The sequence below is a fragment of the Choloepus didactylus genome, chromosome 2 (assembly GCF_015220235.1).
Source record: "Choloepus didactylus isolate mChoDid1 chromosome 2, mChoDid1.pri, whole genome shotgun sequence".
In the NCBI taxonomy this organism is placed as follows: Eukaryota; Metazoa; Chordata; class Mammalia; order Pilosa; family Megalonychidae; genus Choloepus; species Choloepus didactylus.
The window spans coordinates 31,798,232-31,816,871 of record NC_051308.1 but is presented as its reverse complement, the minus strand read 5'-3'; the positions used below and the strand labels follow the sequence as shown (position 1 = coordinate 31,816,871).

General features: G+C 35.3%; 1 protein-coding gene across 11 annotated transcripts in view; it reads right to left on the bottom strand.

The window, feature by feature from the left end:
• Positions 1-18,640, bottom strand: part of CNST (consortin, connexin sorting protein) — a 133,899-nt gene that overhangs the window by 6,872 nt on the left and 108,387 nt on the right. For 10 of the 11 annotated variants that reach the window (XM_037822632.1, XM_037822611.1, XM_037822608.1 and 7 more), the window contains 2 exons: positions 11,787-12,679; positions 148-283 (listed from right to left, as the gene is read on the bottom strand). In XM_037822632.1, coding sequence (XP_037678560.1) covers positions 148-283; positions 11,787-12,679 — 1,029 coding nt within the window. Of the gene's footprint in view, positions 1-147; positions 284-11,777; positions 12,680-18,640 lie in introns of those variants that run through there. The other variant, XM_037822645.1, reaches the window with a different exon arrangement.

The window sequence follows — 18,640 nt, the reverse complement described above, 5'->3', positions numbered from 1 at the left end:
TCTGTGTTTCTCTTGTGGAACTTAAAGTGCCTAAGAGCCCATATTTTTTTTTTCTAAATTCTGTTACCAAGCATCATATCACACATTAATTCATTCTTTCAGGCAGCATTGACAACTCTGTGCAAGGCACACTGCTGAGAAGTTTACCTTGATCCAAGTTATCTTCTATTTCTTGGAATCGCACTCTTCGCTTAGATGTTTTCTGTTGCATTTGGACAGGATGATTTCCTACACTATCATTCCTCTTCTTTAAAATAGAGACTAAGCCTTCAGTAGGAACCACCTGCCAGAGATTATAAGAACCATTTGTTATATGGCGGGAATTATCAGTGACAGTTTACTTCTTTGTGTAAAAAGATCAAGTCAATTCAAAAGGTACTTGAGTTTTTATTATAGGTGTATCCAACTCTTACAGAAACAAACATCACAATCATTAAAATCTAACAGAATAAAACTTTCACTTCTATGCAGATGACTGCCAAATATACAACTCTAAAGTCCTGTCTGCTTTTCTAAATCCCTGACCTAACTCCAGGGACAGGCAGTGTGACAGTGTGCAGTGGACTGGAAATCATGAAAGATCAAGCAACTTTAACTACCTTGCTTTATAACTTAACCTTCCTCTTAACTTGTAACATGTTCACTTATGGCTCCTCTTTGTTAATCATTAGTGCCACATTTTGCTTTATAAGAGAGGCTCATAATCTGCCACTGTTTTTTTTTTTTTTTTTCATTCATCAGTAAATTTTAAGAAATAAACATGTGAGATTTTAAAAATATCTGATACCAAACACTGAACATCAGTATGAGTTGTCCTCAGTTCCTCTGAGAAGCTATGTACTTAAATAATACTCTACTGCTCAAAATACTTTAAGGACTTCTTTTCTAAAATTTCTCTTGGAGCCAGCTTACTAGGGATATATTACTTTGTAGCATATGGAGGTCAGTAAACTATGGAAGGCAGGCCAAAGGCTCACTGTCTATTTTTGGAAATAGAATATATTTGGAACATAGCCAAACCCATTATCTAGTTGCTGCCTATGGCTGCCTTTGGGCTACAATGGCAGAACTGAGTAGTAGCAACAGAGAACATACGGCCCACAAAGCTTAAAATACTTACTACTTGGCCCTTATAGAAGTATGCTGTCCAATATCTCTTCAATCCCTCACCTCTACTCCTTTCTTGCTTTCTGGTTTTCACTTGGGCCACCTCTCTCTTGCCTACACCCTTCCCCTTATTTAAAAGAAAAAACAAAAAGCCTTGCCATTTAGGAACTAAGAAACTCCACAGTGTAGGAAGAAAGAGAAGATCATTTAGTAGACCCAGGCCCCTAAGCAGGAGACTTATGCACAGGATTTAACTTGTGCCTGCTTGCTACAAGATTTGGTGATGACATAGGTAGGCATTGTGGGCCTAACACTGTAGATGTCAGTGACTCGCAGGTATCAGATCACTGTAAGCTGAGGACTGCCTGTAATGCCACTTATCTGTTCAATGGCATAAAATACTTAATATGATTTTCAGTTTCAGCCAGCCATCTCTGAAAATGTGCTATGCATAAATATTAGATTCTATTAGTTCTTTTTATAATTCAAGATTTTAGGGACAAATAACTCACTATAGTCTTCTACTGGCTTCCCTGGACATGGGTCTAAAAAACCCATTATCTCAAAAAATATCAATAGTAAGTCAGCAATTTATTCTTTTTATAGGAAATATGTATTTCAGATGATGTCCTTATTCTGAGAAACTCAAAGCACTTCGATGATGTTACGATGGTAAGGACAAATATGCACAGGAATAGTTTTTCAAACCTTCAGAGCCCCTTCTGCCACACAGAAAAATGATTTTATAAGACCTTGCTGGACCTGACAGGGAAAGAAGTCCTAAAAATTTCTAGAGAACAAGGGATGGAAAATGGAAATTAATTTTAATGAATATATTACTACTAATTTAAGATGCATCATTGCTATTCTTTTTATTTTTAGTAAAGGTAAGAAAAATATGGATTTTTCATAGATTTATTCCCTATTTTCTCCATAAAATGAAGTTGTACATTTACCAACAGAGAATTCATCCACTATGGGCGTTTTCAGTTGCTTTAACTACTTAGAAATAACAATCGTATAAAGAACAGTTCCCAGGATGAGCCCTACAGTGGAATTACTGTTAAGTGCATATTATTATAAATAAATCAAAAGACATGGCAAATATGAATAAATGGATGTTGGAAAGTCTGAAAGAAACTACTGAAGTTATACAGAAAGGCAAAGAACATGCTTTCAAGACCAAGAAGCTATCCTAGTGCAGTAGCTGTTAGCCTCCTACCTTAGCTCCTGCTCACACCAATCCTGGGTGTTTGGCTCTGGAGTCATGCTATTAAGGGATATAAGCCATACTGGGGGGCCTCGCCTTATTTATAATGTGCGGCAACGAACTTTTTGAAAGAGGGAAGAAGCAGAGAGTTTAAGAAACTGTGTGCAATGGACCAACATTTTGTTTTGACCCCCACTCCATCCCTTAATTTTAAAAATCTAACCACATCTTTATGTTTCCTTTTCCTTCCTCTCTCCCACTAAAAACCTTTTATTCAAGCAGGGCCTGTCCCAGTATCTAAAGTAAAAGATTATATTCTTTCCAAAATTTCAGTCTTGCTCAGGAACCTTCTCCAAGTTTTTCTGTTTGTCTTCAAAACTGCCCTTTGGTTCTATAGATGGACAACAGGGGCTAGTGGGATCAAGCTTAAGCACAGGAGATGTAAGCCAAGGGGGCAACTCTTAGACGACAGGTGGGCATGGTGGATATGAAAATTCATCCTTTCTGTTTCTGTGAGGGTTCTGGGCAGAGGTCTTAGAACCTACCCACAACAGAGAATTCCTACTTACCACATCAGGACAGTTAGACATAAAGAGCTTAAGAAACAACTTCGGTAGAATTTGCTTTACTTTTATGGTAAAAGGGCAAGTGAGCCAAAAAAGATCACAGTCTTAGTTTAGTGTCTCACTCAAAAGACTGCCAAGTGTTTCTAAATAGATTGAGAGGTTGATTTAGGGCATATAGAAATGTGTCTCCTAAAACTTCTCTTAAAAAATAAAACCACATTTCTGTGTCTTTTGTTTTTGTTTCTATTTTTTCCATAATGTCAGCATTAAAAGGCTAAGAATTTAAAAATCTTTTTTTAAAAAAAAGTTAAAAGTAAATTTAATTTTCTACTTCAATCACCAAATTTCTTCCCTACCCAAACAAAATTTACCAAGCCCTTCCACTGAGAACAAAAAGACCATTTAGCTATAATTAATGTAATTGTTACTTGCAGTGTTCTATATATGTAGTCATCTGGCCTAGTCTTCTGTATCTGTGAATATATTGTTCTTCCAGAACTTCCTTTCAAACATCAATGATCATATTAAATAGCATTTTAAGAATGAATTGGTTGTAAAAACAAACAATTATTTTGCAATTCTATTGGCACATTAAATCCTTCTGTGACTAGGAAGATATTCAGAGAAGCATTGCTGTTAGAATTGTCGTCTCAAAAAATTAAAGGAAAAAATATTCTTTTAATGATGTAGGCTTTACTCAATCCAGAAAAAACCTCAAGGTCAGGAAAATTTTGAACAAGAACACATGCTTTGTTCTCAACTAACTTGAGAATTAACATTCATGAATCGTAGCAGAATATTAAAAATGCCAGAGATCTCACTGTAAAAGCACATGTCAAGTTTATCCCTAATCTTCACTGAAAGAACAAGTGATGTTCTATCTCTTCCTGCAGATTTGGGCTTCATAATAAGAACTATAATTTAGTGAATGTGTATGCTTTATGTAAAGACCTTTATAGAATGTCATATTTAATCTTCACAACTTTCTTACAAAGGTATTATAAGCCCCATTTTTAAGATGAAAAACAAAAAACAAAAATCAAAAAACTAAGCTTAGAGAGTTTATGTGACTTGTTGAAGTGTTCAGTGCCAGTAACTGGCATAGTTTGAATACAAACACAAGACTAAACTTCTTGTCATTACCCTAACTGAAATGGTCTTTTCTATGACTATTAAATTTTCATTTGGTGCCATGTTATAATATATATATTACAATTAAAGTGAGATGAACAGAACTTTAAAATAAACTTAATAAGTTTCTTTTGCTTTTGAAAGTAGTTTATACCTCTAGCAACAAATTATTATGTTATGTATCACCCCAATTAAAAAGATATTTAAACTAATTACTAAACTTTCAGAAATCTGACAATCTAGAGACATTGAGGAGGGGAAAGAAGAAAGACATGTGTATCATTCAATTAATCTGGAAGTAGATTAATGTCATAACTATTAGTACAACAAATTAACGTAACAAGTCACAGCTGTAGCAAGAGGGGCCCGCTACATGAAGGAAAGCCATCTTCCAGAAAGAATATGACAGCGAGCTCAGGCCCCATAATGCTGCCATTTAGAACACTGCAACGTCAAAACAGATCCATATGGGAAAAAAATGAATTATAATTAAGTATGACAAAGGTTGAATTTTAAAAGATTAGTTAAAAAAGGAATTTTTTTTTTTTTTTTAAATAGGAAGTTTATATTGTGTCTAAGTTTCTAGATTAAGCATTGGCTCATATTTTTGTAATTTTGTTTTTCCTTTCTTAAAGGGATACTTTGATAAATATAAACTAGGAAAAGAAATGATAAGAATGTTAAGATACCATCCTACTTTTTAATTCCCAGAAAATTGTTTAAATAGGTAGATTTCAGAAGAGAACTCTTGATTCTCTTCCTCTCGATAACTATTTTTGAAAGGGGAACTGCCAAGACTTGTTAATGAATTAGATATCTAATTCATTAACAAGTCTTGGCAGTTCCCCTTTCAAAAATATATCTTCGCCATAGCTGCTGCTACTAACTGAATCCTACGCTTCACTATTTCTCACCTGAATAACTGCAATAACCTTCTAACTGGTCTCCTTTCTTTGGACCCTTCCCCCCTTTATACTAGTCTCCACAGAGATGCCAGGATGCAAATCAGGTCACATCATGCTCCTGCTCAAAACTGTGGCTTTCCAACAGAGTTTGAATTTAATTCTAGCTCCTTACCTTGGCTTACAAGGCCTATTTGACCCAGCTCTGGACTACCTCTTCCACCTGAACCTCCTCCCATTCTCCCCATTGTTCACTGGGCTCCAGTCGCCCAGGCCCTCCCGCTCTTCCTCCAGTTGCCAAGACGCCTTCCTCAACACCCCGATTCAAGCAGCCTACTCTTCCACTCCGCCTGCAGTTCAGTCTCTCTATACCCTCTTAACCAGCTTAAATTTCTTCACAGCCCTTACACATTGAGACACTAGTCTGAAACAATATTACATATTTTTATGTGGACTTGTTTATTACCTGCCTCTCCCTCTAGAAAATAGCTTCATGAGAGCAGGAACTTGATCTGTGACCACTAGTGTCTCTCAGTGCCTAGACTACAGTAGTTTTAAAATAAATACCCCAAGCAGTGTATGACTGTGTAATTTATATACGGACAGCACCTACCATACACTTATTTGAATAACAGCTTTTTCCCCTAAAATAATCAAAATCAAATCTGTTTTTAAAGGTTGTTTATTTTTCTAAGTGAACTGGAAAAAAAGAAACCTAACTATTGTTAAGTAAAGTAAAATGGCTGCCTGTACCGGGCATTGCCAGGAGGGACTCCTTTTGGAAAAGGGATCTTCCAGAAGACACAAACAACAGACCTGTGGAGTCTTTCCGAGAAAATGAACACACCCTATAGAATTGCAGAAAAGCAATACCTGGTGATAAACTAGTTTCAGTCCAATAGAGGCAGCTTATCAGAATGGACAAACATACCATACTAATTAGTGTATCCCTGCTCCTCACTTTTTAAGGCGCCTTCATGTAAAATGGATTCTTAATGTCCACAAATCAGAACATTTCCTCACTTGCTTCTGCGTTTGCCCTATACAAGGCTTCCCCTTCCACTCCCTCAGTGGGGCTCCCTTCTACTTTCTGAATGGGATGCTGCCTGATTCATCAGTCACTCAATAAGGCTATATGTTCCTAAACTGCAAGAAAAGTTTTAACACTGTGTATGGATGTCTGATATTTACTGTGGTCTGGGTTGGTTTTGTAGAAAACACAAAAATGTATCCAACAAGATCCCTACTCTTAAGAAGTGTGCAGTTTAGTGCAGAAAGCAATACTTGTGTCTTATAATAACAAGAGAACATTATAGTTAAAAAGTAGTTCAAAGCCACCCTGGCAGGTAATCTCACAGCCCTCCCCCCTCCATGGGACCCAACTCCCAGGGGTGTAAATCTCCCTGGCAACGCAGGATATGACTCCCCAGGATGAGTCTGGACCCAGCATCAAGCAATTGAGAACATCTTCACGACCAAAAGAGGGATGCAAAATGAAATAAAGCTTCAGTGGCTGTGAGAATTCAAATGGAGTTGAGAGGTCACTCTGGTGGACATCCTTATGCTCTATATAGATAACACTTTTTAGGTTTTAATGTATTGGAATAGCTAGAGTAAATACCTGAAACTATCAAACACCAACTTGTGGCCTTGATTCTTGAAGACGACTGTATGACAATATGGCCTACAAGGGGTGACACGGTGATTTGGAAAACCCTGTGGATTGCACTCCTTTTATCCAGTGTATGGATGGATGAGTAGAAAAATGGGGGCAAAAAACTAAAGGAAAATTAGGGTGGGAGGAGGGGGATGATTTGGGTGTTCTTTTTTCACTATTACTTTTTTATTCTTATCACTTTTTCTGGTACAAGGAAAATGTTAAAAAAATAGATAGGGGTGATCAATGAACAACTCTATGATGGTAATGTGATCAACTGATTGTATCTTTTGGATGACTGTATGGTGTGTGAATAAATCTTAATAAAAAAAAGTAAATGAACAACAGGGAGAGGAGGGAAATGGGATGTTTTGGATGTTCTTTTTTTATTTTAATTTTTATTTTATTCTTTGGAGTAATGGAAATGTTCAAAGTTTGTGGTAATGAAAGCACAACTATATGATGATACTGTGAACAACTGATTGTACCCTTTGAATGATTGTATGTTATGTGATTATATCTCAATAAAATTGCATTAAAAAAAAAAAAAGGAGTCCAAGGGGAATGATGCTTAAAGCTCCCCCCTCATTTGAGGTTCAATGGAGTAGTTCAAAAGGAACAAATATTATAAGGAATAATGCCAGGCCTGCACTTTACACTGTACGGGCTGAAAAGGAATGCCCTAGATCTTAAGGGTTGCGTAGAAATAAGTATGTGGAAAGGAAGTTTGTCACTCCAGAGCATAGCTAACACAGAAGGTAAGTTCAGAGATGAGAATGTGCAAGGTGTAAATGGGAGGGAGCAAGGAGGCTAGTCTGATTACAGTATAGGCTGAGAACAAAGTAACAATGGGAGATGATGTAAGAAAGGTAAGAGTGGGCCAGATTACAAGTGTCCTGCATACCAAGCCAGCCAAAAGAAGCCCTGGGAAGGCAAAGACCAACAAGGTGAAGAACGTTTTATAGCAGGGACTGTAAATTAATGGTCTGTGTGTTAGATCCAGCCCCTCAGATGTGTTTGGTTCAATCTGTGTTAAGAGTATTAAAAATCTGAATAACTAGACAAGACATGGGACCCTTCTCCCTAAAACTCTATACCTAAGCCATTTCATTTCTTTTATCAGATTGACTTCTTTGGGTGAAAGGAGTTAGGGTTCTAACATTAAAATAATGATCTCAGTATTGTATTAGTATTGAAATACAATTTCAACTCTTGCCAAAAATTGGGATATTCAAATTCAGCCAAGAGATCAAACACTTGAAGTCAGACAACTTGTTAGACTGCAGGCTTCATGCCTGTAAGGCCTTTATCAGTATTTTTAATCACTGCATCTGTAATTCAGTGGCACTACATGGAAGGCATTCAAAAATTGATGAATGAAAGTCTATTCACTGGGGGAAAGAAGAGTCTCTTCAACAAATGGTGCCAGGGAAATGGAATTTCCACACACAAAAGAATGAAGTTGGATACCTATCTACACCATATACAATATAAACAAAAATTACCTTAAAATGGATCAATGATCTAAATACAAGAACTAGAACCATAAAACTCTTAGAGGAAAACATAGGGGTAAATCTTCATGTCCTTGGGTTTAGCAATAGATTTTTAGATATGACACCAAAAGTACAAGCAACAGAAGAAAAAATAGACAAATGGAACTTTAGCAAATTAAAAACTTTTATGCAAAGGACATGATCAAGAAAGTAAAAAGATGGCCTACAGAATGGGAGAATATTTTTGCAAGCCATATATCTGTTAAGGGTTTAACAATTCAACAAAAAGACAAACAACCCAATTAGAAAATGGACAAAGGTCTTAGACATTTCTCCAAAGATCTACAAATGGCCAATTAGCACATGAAAAGATGCTCAACATTATTAGCCATTAGAGAAATGCAAATCAAAATGATAAGATACTACTTCACATCCACTAGGATGGCTACGTTAAAAAAGCAGAAAATAATAAGTGTTGACAATGATGTGGAAAAACTGGGACTCTCACTCATTGTTGGTGGGAATGTAAAATGGTGTACCGGTTATGGAAAACCGTTTAGCATTTCCTTAAAAAGTGAAGCACAGAATTACCATATGACCTACCAATTCTACTCCCCAAATTGAAAACAGGGACTCAAATAATACTTGTACACCAATGTGCACGACAGCATTATTCACAACAGTTAAAAGGAGGAAACAACCCAAGTGCCCATCAACAAATGAACAGATAAACAAAATGTGACATGTATACACAATGGAGTATTATTCAGCCATAAAAAGGAATACAATTTTGATAAATGCTACAACATGGAGGTAACTTGAAAAATTGTGGTAAGTGAAATAATCCAGACATAAAGACAAACATTGGATAATTTCACTTACATGAAATATTTAGGAGAGGCAAATTCACAGAGACAGAGGCAGATTAGAGATCCCAGGGGTTAGGGGAAGGGAAATAGGGGGTTACTGCTTAATAGGTACAGAGTTTCTGTTTGAGGTAATGAAAAAGTTCTGGCAATGGATGGTGGTGATGGTTGCACACCATTGTGAATGTCATTAATGCCACTGATTGTACACTTGAAAATGATTAACATGATAAATTTTATTTTATATATATTTTACTGCAACAAATTTTTAAAAAAATTACTGAATGAGTGAATACATGAGTGAATCTCTAACTTGCTGTCTGACAGTGGACAAGTGATAAATTTTTTTCTCCTTAAAAATCTAAGAACTAAGTACAATTCTTTCTGATGCTTTTTTAAAGTAGTAGAGATTATACTTTTGTTGATAATGTGTCATGCCGTTTTCTGCATAAGAAAGAATAGCAATGCCTCAGGTATTAAATTCTCTCTTTACTTAGCAAAATCATTCATGGGTCTGAAAAAGCTTCCCAAACCTAGAAAAGTTTCATTTATCCATGTATTTATATTAATGAATTATAATAATACAGAAATTTTTAGTTCTCTATGAGATTTTGTGTAATTTATTTCACTTAATGTGATGTACCTAATTGTTTGAAAATCAAAACAAATGCTTCATTTTGGGCTGGTAACTATTATCAAAACCAAGCTGCACATGACTGAGCAATGCAGAAGTGGCAAGAAAATGAAAGCAGAGAGGCAGGAAAAAAAGTGAAAAACTGATAAACAAAGAGGGTAGCAGACAGATACACTGCGGTGGCAATGACGGACATGGGATGAAAGAACAGAGAAGACCTAACCAGGACAACACAGCAATACTGAAGCAAGTAGTCTTATGGGCCACAATGGTTCCTGAGGGCATGGCTATGCTATACTATACTATAGCCATGAAAAGTACTACTCTAAGTATCATTTAGTTATGATGAAAGTATATTTTGTATCCTCTGTTCACAAAAGTAGGAAAAGCATAAAAAATACTTCAAAAACAATTCCAGCAAAATCAGCCAACTGTAGCAGCAGAAAATTCCCAAAAGGCCAAGAACTTTATGTGATTCCTCCTTGTATCCTGGCACCCAACCCGTGGAAGACCCTTAAAAAATTTTTGTATGAAACAATAAGTGCTTGGATTTATTTTTTTATTTTTATTTTTCATTTTTGACTTTTGTTCTTTTGCTCAAGTGCTTGGATTTAAAAGAAAAATAAAAATTTCACCTAGAAGCAAATCCACTATCACCTGGAAATTTTACTGAGCCCAAAACTTTACTTAACGGTGTAAAGTGATTTTTAGTTATGAAATATTAAAAACTCTTTTCCTGACAAAGTTAAGCGGATTTTAATAAAATATATTTCTCAGAATGGAGAAGGGAGTTAAGTATTCAGAAAGTAAATGTTTAACAGTCTGATTAGAGTTATCATAGGAAAGTATATTTAAGTTTTGTTGATCATATACAGCTTTTGGGGTGCTTAAAGCAGCTTAACTCAGACCCATAACATTCTAGGAAAGGGGACCACCATGTATAAAAAGCAATTTCATGCAAAAGACATCTTTAAAATGTAAACATATATAGTTTCTACCTCTAGCTGTTAGCCGAGTAAGAAAAACTGACATGATGCTATGAGTTTGAGGAGAGATACTCCATTTGATTGCAATACAACAATGATATTAATTCAACAGTTTACCTCCACCTTTATGGGTAGAGAAAAACCTTAAAAAGTTTTTCACAGAATTCTATTTCTACATATATTTTCTTATCTGCTTTGGATTTGTTACTTTCCAATTTCCCTTCTGAAGTTATATTTTTCAATAAAAATGACGAGCTAGAAAATGGGTATAAATGGGCTTTAAAGCTAATTTGGAAAATGAATAAGATGTAGAAGAAAGGCAGCTAGCATCTTAATTTTCAGATGAGGAAACAGAGGCTTAGAGAGGTAAAAAGTAACTTCACGAGGCTGGTAACTGGTTGAGTCAGCAGCTGAACTAAGGCTATCTGATTCTAAAGAAAGCCTGCTCTTTCCAATACACCAGGCAACCTTCCCCAGGGGCTGCAGTTTTGGTAGGGCTTTTATTTATTTTAGCGGAACTTTTTAATTGTATTACTGAACAAAGGAGAATGGTCATCTTGACATTTGTTTGTTTTGATTAGTTTCATTATTGTTAGTTTTATTTTCTTTAGAGAAACTTTAAAACTGAATTATTTATACTATTATGACAGTCAAACATTAAGTAGTAAAAGTTTGCTTAAACCTAGAGCTTAAAAATCATTTCCATAAGAGAAAACTTACATCATGCAACTCAACAGTTTAAGAATTCATCCAGCATCTCCTAGTCTTATTGTATTTTACAATGTTTCTTCCATTTTCTTATATTGTTTTAAAGAATTAAAGAAATATATATTAACAATAAGAATAAACAGTAAGTATGTATTACATTTTATCTTCCAGACATAACAGAATTAAAATGAGATATCCTCATAAGAATATGACTAATCATGTTTTGATCATAATATCTGGGACTGCCATATGAAAAGTCATAGAAATATAAAATATAGTGTTCATAATGTTTACTGAATCTGGAGGCATGCAATACAACTTCATGAAGTATAAACAGTATAATCATTAAGAGTCACATTATTCAACACATAAAGAAATACAACTACTAATGATTAAACATTCAAGTTAATTTAAATTTTCCCTTGTGTTTGAGATCAGGGAAAACTAACAAAAACAAGGTAATATTTAGTACATATATACGGTTCTAAAATTTCATTTTACTTCTATTAAATATCTAATTTACCTCTGCAATCTCTATCCTTTTTGCAAGATCATCAAGAGAAAGACAGCTATCATCCGAAGGTAGATTCTCCTGTAGACTATAGGATGCTTCTTCAGGAGAAAGATCTTGAATGAGATCAGAGTCTTCCTCTTGGTTATCTTCATATGAAAGGGACTCTTCAGTATCTTTTAAGCATCCTTCTAAAAGGCTGTTCAAATAATCTTCTGTTTCTTTACTGATTTGGTCGTCCTTATCTCCCTTTTCCTCTGGGGCCATACACACCTCTGGAAGCACTGCGCTTAGGTCAGATATTTTATTATTTTCACAAAGTGCTAGCTCAGAGCCATCTGAGTCACTGTAACCCTGTGGTGATTTTCCATCCCTGCCTGTGAGATCAGGTTGCTGTAGCTCATTTACTTCATTGTTCTCAAGTTGGTCTGAGGGCAACGCCTCAGCCTGAAGCGGCAATTGGAGTTGTTTTCTTTCAGTCTGGGAATATTTACCCTCAGAAATCAACGCAGGAGGTATATGGTCACAGCCTGGTAAAGTCAATGATTCTATCATTAACTTGCTGGAAAGGAACACATTAGGATCCTCAAAAATGCCCTGAATTTTGGTCACATCTTTGCATGCCTCTGTTTCAGCCAGCTGCAAGTGGCTGTCATCCTCACAAGTGCTATCAGAGGAGTCTGGCCCAGACCTGCTCCTAGCTGTCTCTGGGGACTGGGCGTGGAGCTCCAGTGCGGCTTCAGCGCTGCGGAGCGGCTCCTCCATGTGGAGCTTCCCTGCAGTTACTGGAAGGCTCGGGGAATCTGCCAGCTGGTTGCGTTGATTACAGCAGAAACTGCTCTCCCTGATTTCTTCTTTATATTGGCTTTCTTTACTTGGTTCCTCGTCAAGACAGGTTTCACACTCTAAAGACAGGAAAAAGAAGTTGTTTTAAGATTCAAAAATGACACTTTCTACAGGAAGGGAGAGAGGGGACACATGAAAAACAATATTCTAACCCTCTCAAATGGAACTTCTACCTGTTGGAAGATAGTGTCTTTAGGTAGAGGAAAATACTCTAAACATTCAGCAAACAATCCTTTACAAACAAAAATGAATAGAGATTATTAAGAAACATGTTAAGAGTATAAATAGATCATTAAGTCTTCATTATAATTTTAAAAGTCAATTTTAAAAGATATTCTCTGAACTTTATTGGCCTTTTATATTTAAATGTATATTTTCAAGTTTAAAAAATTATTTTCAATATTTTTAAGACATGGCATGTTGAGTAAATATTTTTACATGACACACCATAGTAATGCATTTTCAATTTAAAATGTAAAAAAGAAAATAGTTTCTGATCTACTAAGACTAAACTAGAGAACATAAATATGTTCTATTCAAATTTATTTGTACATAATATCCTTAAATCTATGAATCTGCAAATTACTTGCAATTTCTTAAAGGGAGGCAACAAAGAGTAGCAGTAAAAAGCTGAAGCTTTGGTACCATAGATCTGAGTTTGACTTTTGACATTTCTTTAAATTTCTATTTTAAATAAAATCAATATAAAATATTTTTCTTTCACTTTAAAGCTTAACAATTGAGAACCACTGTGAATACACTGAATAGGAATGAACAGGAAAATTGGTAAACAACAAAAAAATTAGTTTATGACTCTCAGTATATCACTCTATTTGGCACTCCTAACTACCACAGAGGTTTTAACTTTTTTTTATAGTCATATATTGTTTAATTTAAGACAAACTGATAGTCCAAAAGTAGAAATAAAAGATAAAATATAGTGATAATTATAGTCCAGTTTTTCATTTTATTTAATAATTAACAATTGACAATTGAGACCCATAGCAAAAGAAAAAACATTTAAGTATCCCTTTCTGATTTCAGAGAATCAGGGACGGAGGTCAGTCACCTCAATTCAGGACTGGTGAGAGGTACCAGTTCAGTGGAGTTTGTACTACCTTCTCCTACATCCTGATTCAAATATCAGATGGAGATGAAAGAAACCACTTTTTGGGAGAGTACAGGGTTCCTTCCCTCTCCCCACCCCAAAGAATGACATAAAGTTTGGGAGACTGCAAAAAAATATTTCACTCCCCATAGGGTGTCCACGTAGCCAATGGCCCGCTTCTCTGTTACAGTGGGGAAGGGAGAGCAACGAGGGCCACAGCCAGGCGGAAAGGGAGGTAAGCCTCTGTTCCACATGTTCCCAGTACCCACAGGTTCAGAACACCCTCAGACATGCCCACAGGCTACAGAGTAAATGAGACTGAGGGCCACACTCCCACAGGTATCATTAAAGCAAAGGGCAGAGGCCCCACATCAAAGGAATGGGGTGTTCTGTCCCCAGCTGAGGGTCAGTTACTTAAAGAACTTCAAACATCTAGGAGAGTTACTTGGGAGTAAGCCCCTCCTCAGCAGTTCCTGCTGAAGCCACCATGCATGCCCCATAGAACCCAATCTGGGTTTAGTCATAAGCACTAATGGAATGCTTCAACTGCGAGCAGACCAAATTCCTAGCTCATGGGAGGCTGGAGGTCAGAGAAGAGCTTTGAATAAAATGACTAAGAGTTAAAATGAAGTTTTGAATTGAACAGGACAAAGGCCTAATGAATCAAAATAATGCTATTTAATAGCTATGACTGAAAAGTTGTAGTCAGACTGAGATATCATTAGATGAGTGAGAAGCAAGATGGTGACTGCATTTAGAAGGCAAAACACAGTCATTTTAGGGACTGCATTAAGTGAACTGAGATCACTAAAGTGGTGTGCAGTAAGAGTATCCATAGCTACAATATATTACTTACAAAATAGCTTGAACATGGCTATTTCATTCCATTACTTAGAAATAATACAAAAAGTTATGAAAAAAGTAGGTAATTTAAGATGCAAAGAGCTAGATCATAAAAATAGTTGCAGTCTATTTTTGAAGTCATACAAAATTTAAGTTACTTTTTTTAAGTTACATTTTTTAACATATATTCACTTGCCAAATGATCCATGATATATGCTGATTTAAAATTTGTTGTGCCAAGTTATATTTTCTTTACACTAGTCAAGTAAATTAAGTTTAACTGGTTAAGTGGGGAAAAGCTAGAAACTGTCTTCACAGATAAGGAAAAACAGTAGTCCTCTGCATTACCCTCTCTACCTCTGATTCTTGCTCTCTAGGGGCAACCACTTTTCAGTCCGGTTAGTGGTCTCCTCTCATATTTACCCTCTATATTTCTAGATAAGACTTCAATATAATTTGGGGGGCAAATCAATATTCAATGTTTATATTATTATGATTTTATAAATATTATTGACAACTAATCCACATTGTGTACTCTGATTAATTTTTCTTTCTCATTTGTTTTATTTTCCTTGGGGTTGACAATTGCTTTATTACTTCATATTTGTGTTTGTTTTATTTTTACCTATATACCTTTGAATTCTGATAGACGTACAACTATGATGTGCAGAGAATCTATCAGTTGAATTTTTTTTGTCTCAAAGATCCCACCTGAATCCTTGACCTTTCCAATTGGCACTAGCTGCTCTCTGGATCTGCTACACAAGTTTTGTCCTAGAGTTTTCTATCACTGTGATCCTAGGAATTCCCTTTGGCTCTGTGTTGGAACCTGGCTTTTTTGAATGCCAGGTCTTTCTTTGTTTATTCTCTTTTGATGGACTATTTACTAAGAAAGGGTGCATGAAAGGTAAACTTTTTGAGATCTTTCACATCTGAAAGTTTTAATTTCTTCACATCTGTCTAATACTTTGTCTAGGTATGGATTTCTATGTTATAAATTATTTTTCTTCCCAATTTTGAAGGCATTGCTCATATTGCCTAGCTTCCAGTATGGCTGTTAAGAAGCTTCATACCAAACTGAATCCCTTGTAATGTATATTTTCTCTATTTAGTCTTCTTGCTTTATATCTGGTGTCCTCAAACTCCCTGAAGCTTCTCATTCATCTTTTTGAGCACTTGGTGGGACTTATCAATCTGGAAACTCATGACCTTTAATTCTCAGAAATTTTTTTCGTATTATTGCTTTGATAATTTCATGTAATTTTTTGTCCTCTCCTTTTAGAATACTTATATTAGGATTCTGGACCCCATGGACTGACCATATTTATCTCTTTCTTTCATACTATTCATCTCTTTGTCTTTGTTTGAATTTTCTGGGATACTGTCTTAATATTAGCCTTCAACTCTTCTAATTAATTTTTAATTTTGGCCATTAGTGTTGATTTCAAAGAATTTTCTTTTTTATTCTCTGAATGTTCCTTTTTTATAGCATCTCATTCTTGTTTTAATATAGGCAATATTTTTCCTAATCTCTGTGATAATATTCATTAACTTTTTTGAAGTTTTCATTTGGTCTCTGCATTTTGTTTCCTTTGAGTTTCTTTTTGTTTGTCTATCTGTTTTGGTTTTTGTCTTTCCTGTTTGAGGTTTTCTTAAATGACGAAATGAGAAGCTGATGAAAACTCTGTGATTAAAGGTAAGCCTTATTCAGCAGTCTTCAGTGTGGGATAAAGAAAGCCTGGGTCATTCATTAGGAGGCCTTAAATGAAAATATCTGGATGTCTTATCTCCTAGACTAGTAGCCAGTTTCCCAGATAGGAAGGAAGAGATCTAGCTGTCACAGTTCTGGGTGCCAAATACATAAAGTGGGCTAAGGATCTCAGCATTCAGTATTTAACACTTTCATTCAATCCCCATTTACTATATAATACCCCTCCTTTGAGCTTTGCCTGATGCCTGAGTCCACAATCCCTCTAATTCAAGCTCTCTGAAATATAAGCCTGTAGTCTTCTGCTTGATAGGGAGGAAATCAAAAGGTCTACATGCTTCTTGTAAACTCTTTCAAGCCAGCCTTCTGTTTTTAGTCCAACTCTGCATCCCTGACTTTAGAAGTACCCCCTGTGCTTCCTATTTCCAAATATTTCCAGGCAGAAACCAACTTTTTCCCTGTAGACACTCAGCTTTCAGCTTTCTCTTGTCTGCTAAGCCAGTTGCCATCTGTCTGCTTTCTAGCTTCTGAACTTTTCTGAAGGTCTCATCTACTGCTGTTTCCTTGCCAGTTTTGTCACTGTGGACATTTTAATGGTGTTCCAGGAAAAGGTTGGGGTAAATGTTCGATGTGTTACATTTAACTAAAAATATTTTCTGAATTGTCCACAAGTATATATTACACTAAAAAAACGTACTATTCTTAATGTTTCTGCTAATATTAACATGGCTTTCTGTTAATTGGTTCTTCTGAACACAAAGATCTAGTGAGGTAAGTTTGTTTCCCTCTAGTGCATTAAATTCACAAATACTTAAAAAAAAAGCAGCCCTACTCTGATGAAATAAAAATGGAAATAATAGCTGAGTACATGTTAGATAATTTAATATATGCTGAATTAAAGAATCAGAGATAGTTCTAAAATGAGAGGAGGATATCAGAATAAATCTAAGTTCTAATTCATGCTGTGCAAAAATATACATGCCTTTAAATTATTCTCTTTCATGTCTTCCCCCAAGCCCCACCTGATTTCTTTTTGGCAAAAAATTCTCCACACAATTTATGATAAGAGATTAAAATGAATTAACACCTATTTCTTATAATTTCTGAATATCTTATTAATTAACACTAAGTACAAATATTTGAGTGGTATCAGGCTTGAAAGAGACATTTCCATGGTAAATATTTTAGCAAACTGAAAAAAAATACTCGCACCAATTCTGAACTGTTGATAGGACTATAAATTCATATAGCTTCTACAGAGAGTAATTCAAAATTAAAAATACACATACTCCAGACATCAGGGAAAAGCAAGTTAAAACCACAATAAGGTACTATTTCATATCCTCTAAAATGACTAATAAAAAAAGACTACAATATTAAATGTCAGCAAGTATGTGGAGCAACTAGAATTCTCATATATTGCTGGCGGGAGTACAAAATGTACAACTAATTGGAAAAGTACTTGGCAGTTTCTTATAAAGTTAAATATATACCTATCCTATGACCCAGCAATTCTACCCTTAGTTATTTACTCAAGAAAAATAAAAACATACACCCACAAAAAGACTTCACAACAGTTTTATTCATAATAGCCTCAAACTCAAAATAGGAACTGCCCAAATGTCTATCAACAGGTAAATGAATATACAAATTGAGGTACAGTCATAAAACGGAATACTACTCAGCAATCAAAAGGAATGAACCAATGGTACAAAAAACAATATGCATGACTCAAAAACAGTATGCTGAGCAAATACATTTATATTAAATTCTACAACAGACAAAACTATTCTACAGTAGTAGAAAGCAATGGGTTGCCTGGGACTGGAGATGGGAAGACACTGACTATAATGGGGGATTGAGGGAGGATTTTGGAGTGATGGATATGTTCTGTATCTTGATTGGGGAGGTGGTTACTTTGAGTATACACTTTTTTTGAAACTTAAATTATACACTTAAAAATAATACATTTTACTGCATGGAAATTGTATTTCAATAAAGCTGATAAAAATGGGAAGCAATGATAAAGATAAATTTAGGATAATAGTTATCTCAGATGGGATGAAAGCAGGGACGGAATAGGAAAGAAACACAAAGGTAGATGAAACAGAATTGACAACAGTTTAGTCTTTAGTTGACTACTTAAGTTCACAGGCCTTCATTTTATTATCATTTGTGATAACTTACACTTGTTACATTATTTTTTATATGTAAAATATTGCATAATAAAAAGTATTTAAAAATTGAAATTAAATTATTAAATTTTAAGTATTAAAATATTCATAGACTGCAGGGTCACAAAAACTAGGGTCTGGCTTTGATTGCTAATTAACTGTGACCTGGACAAGTCACTTAGCTTCT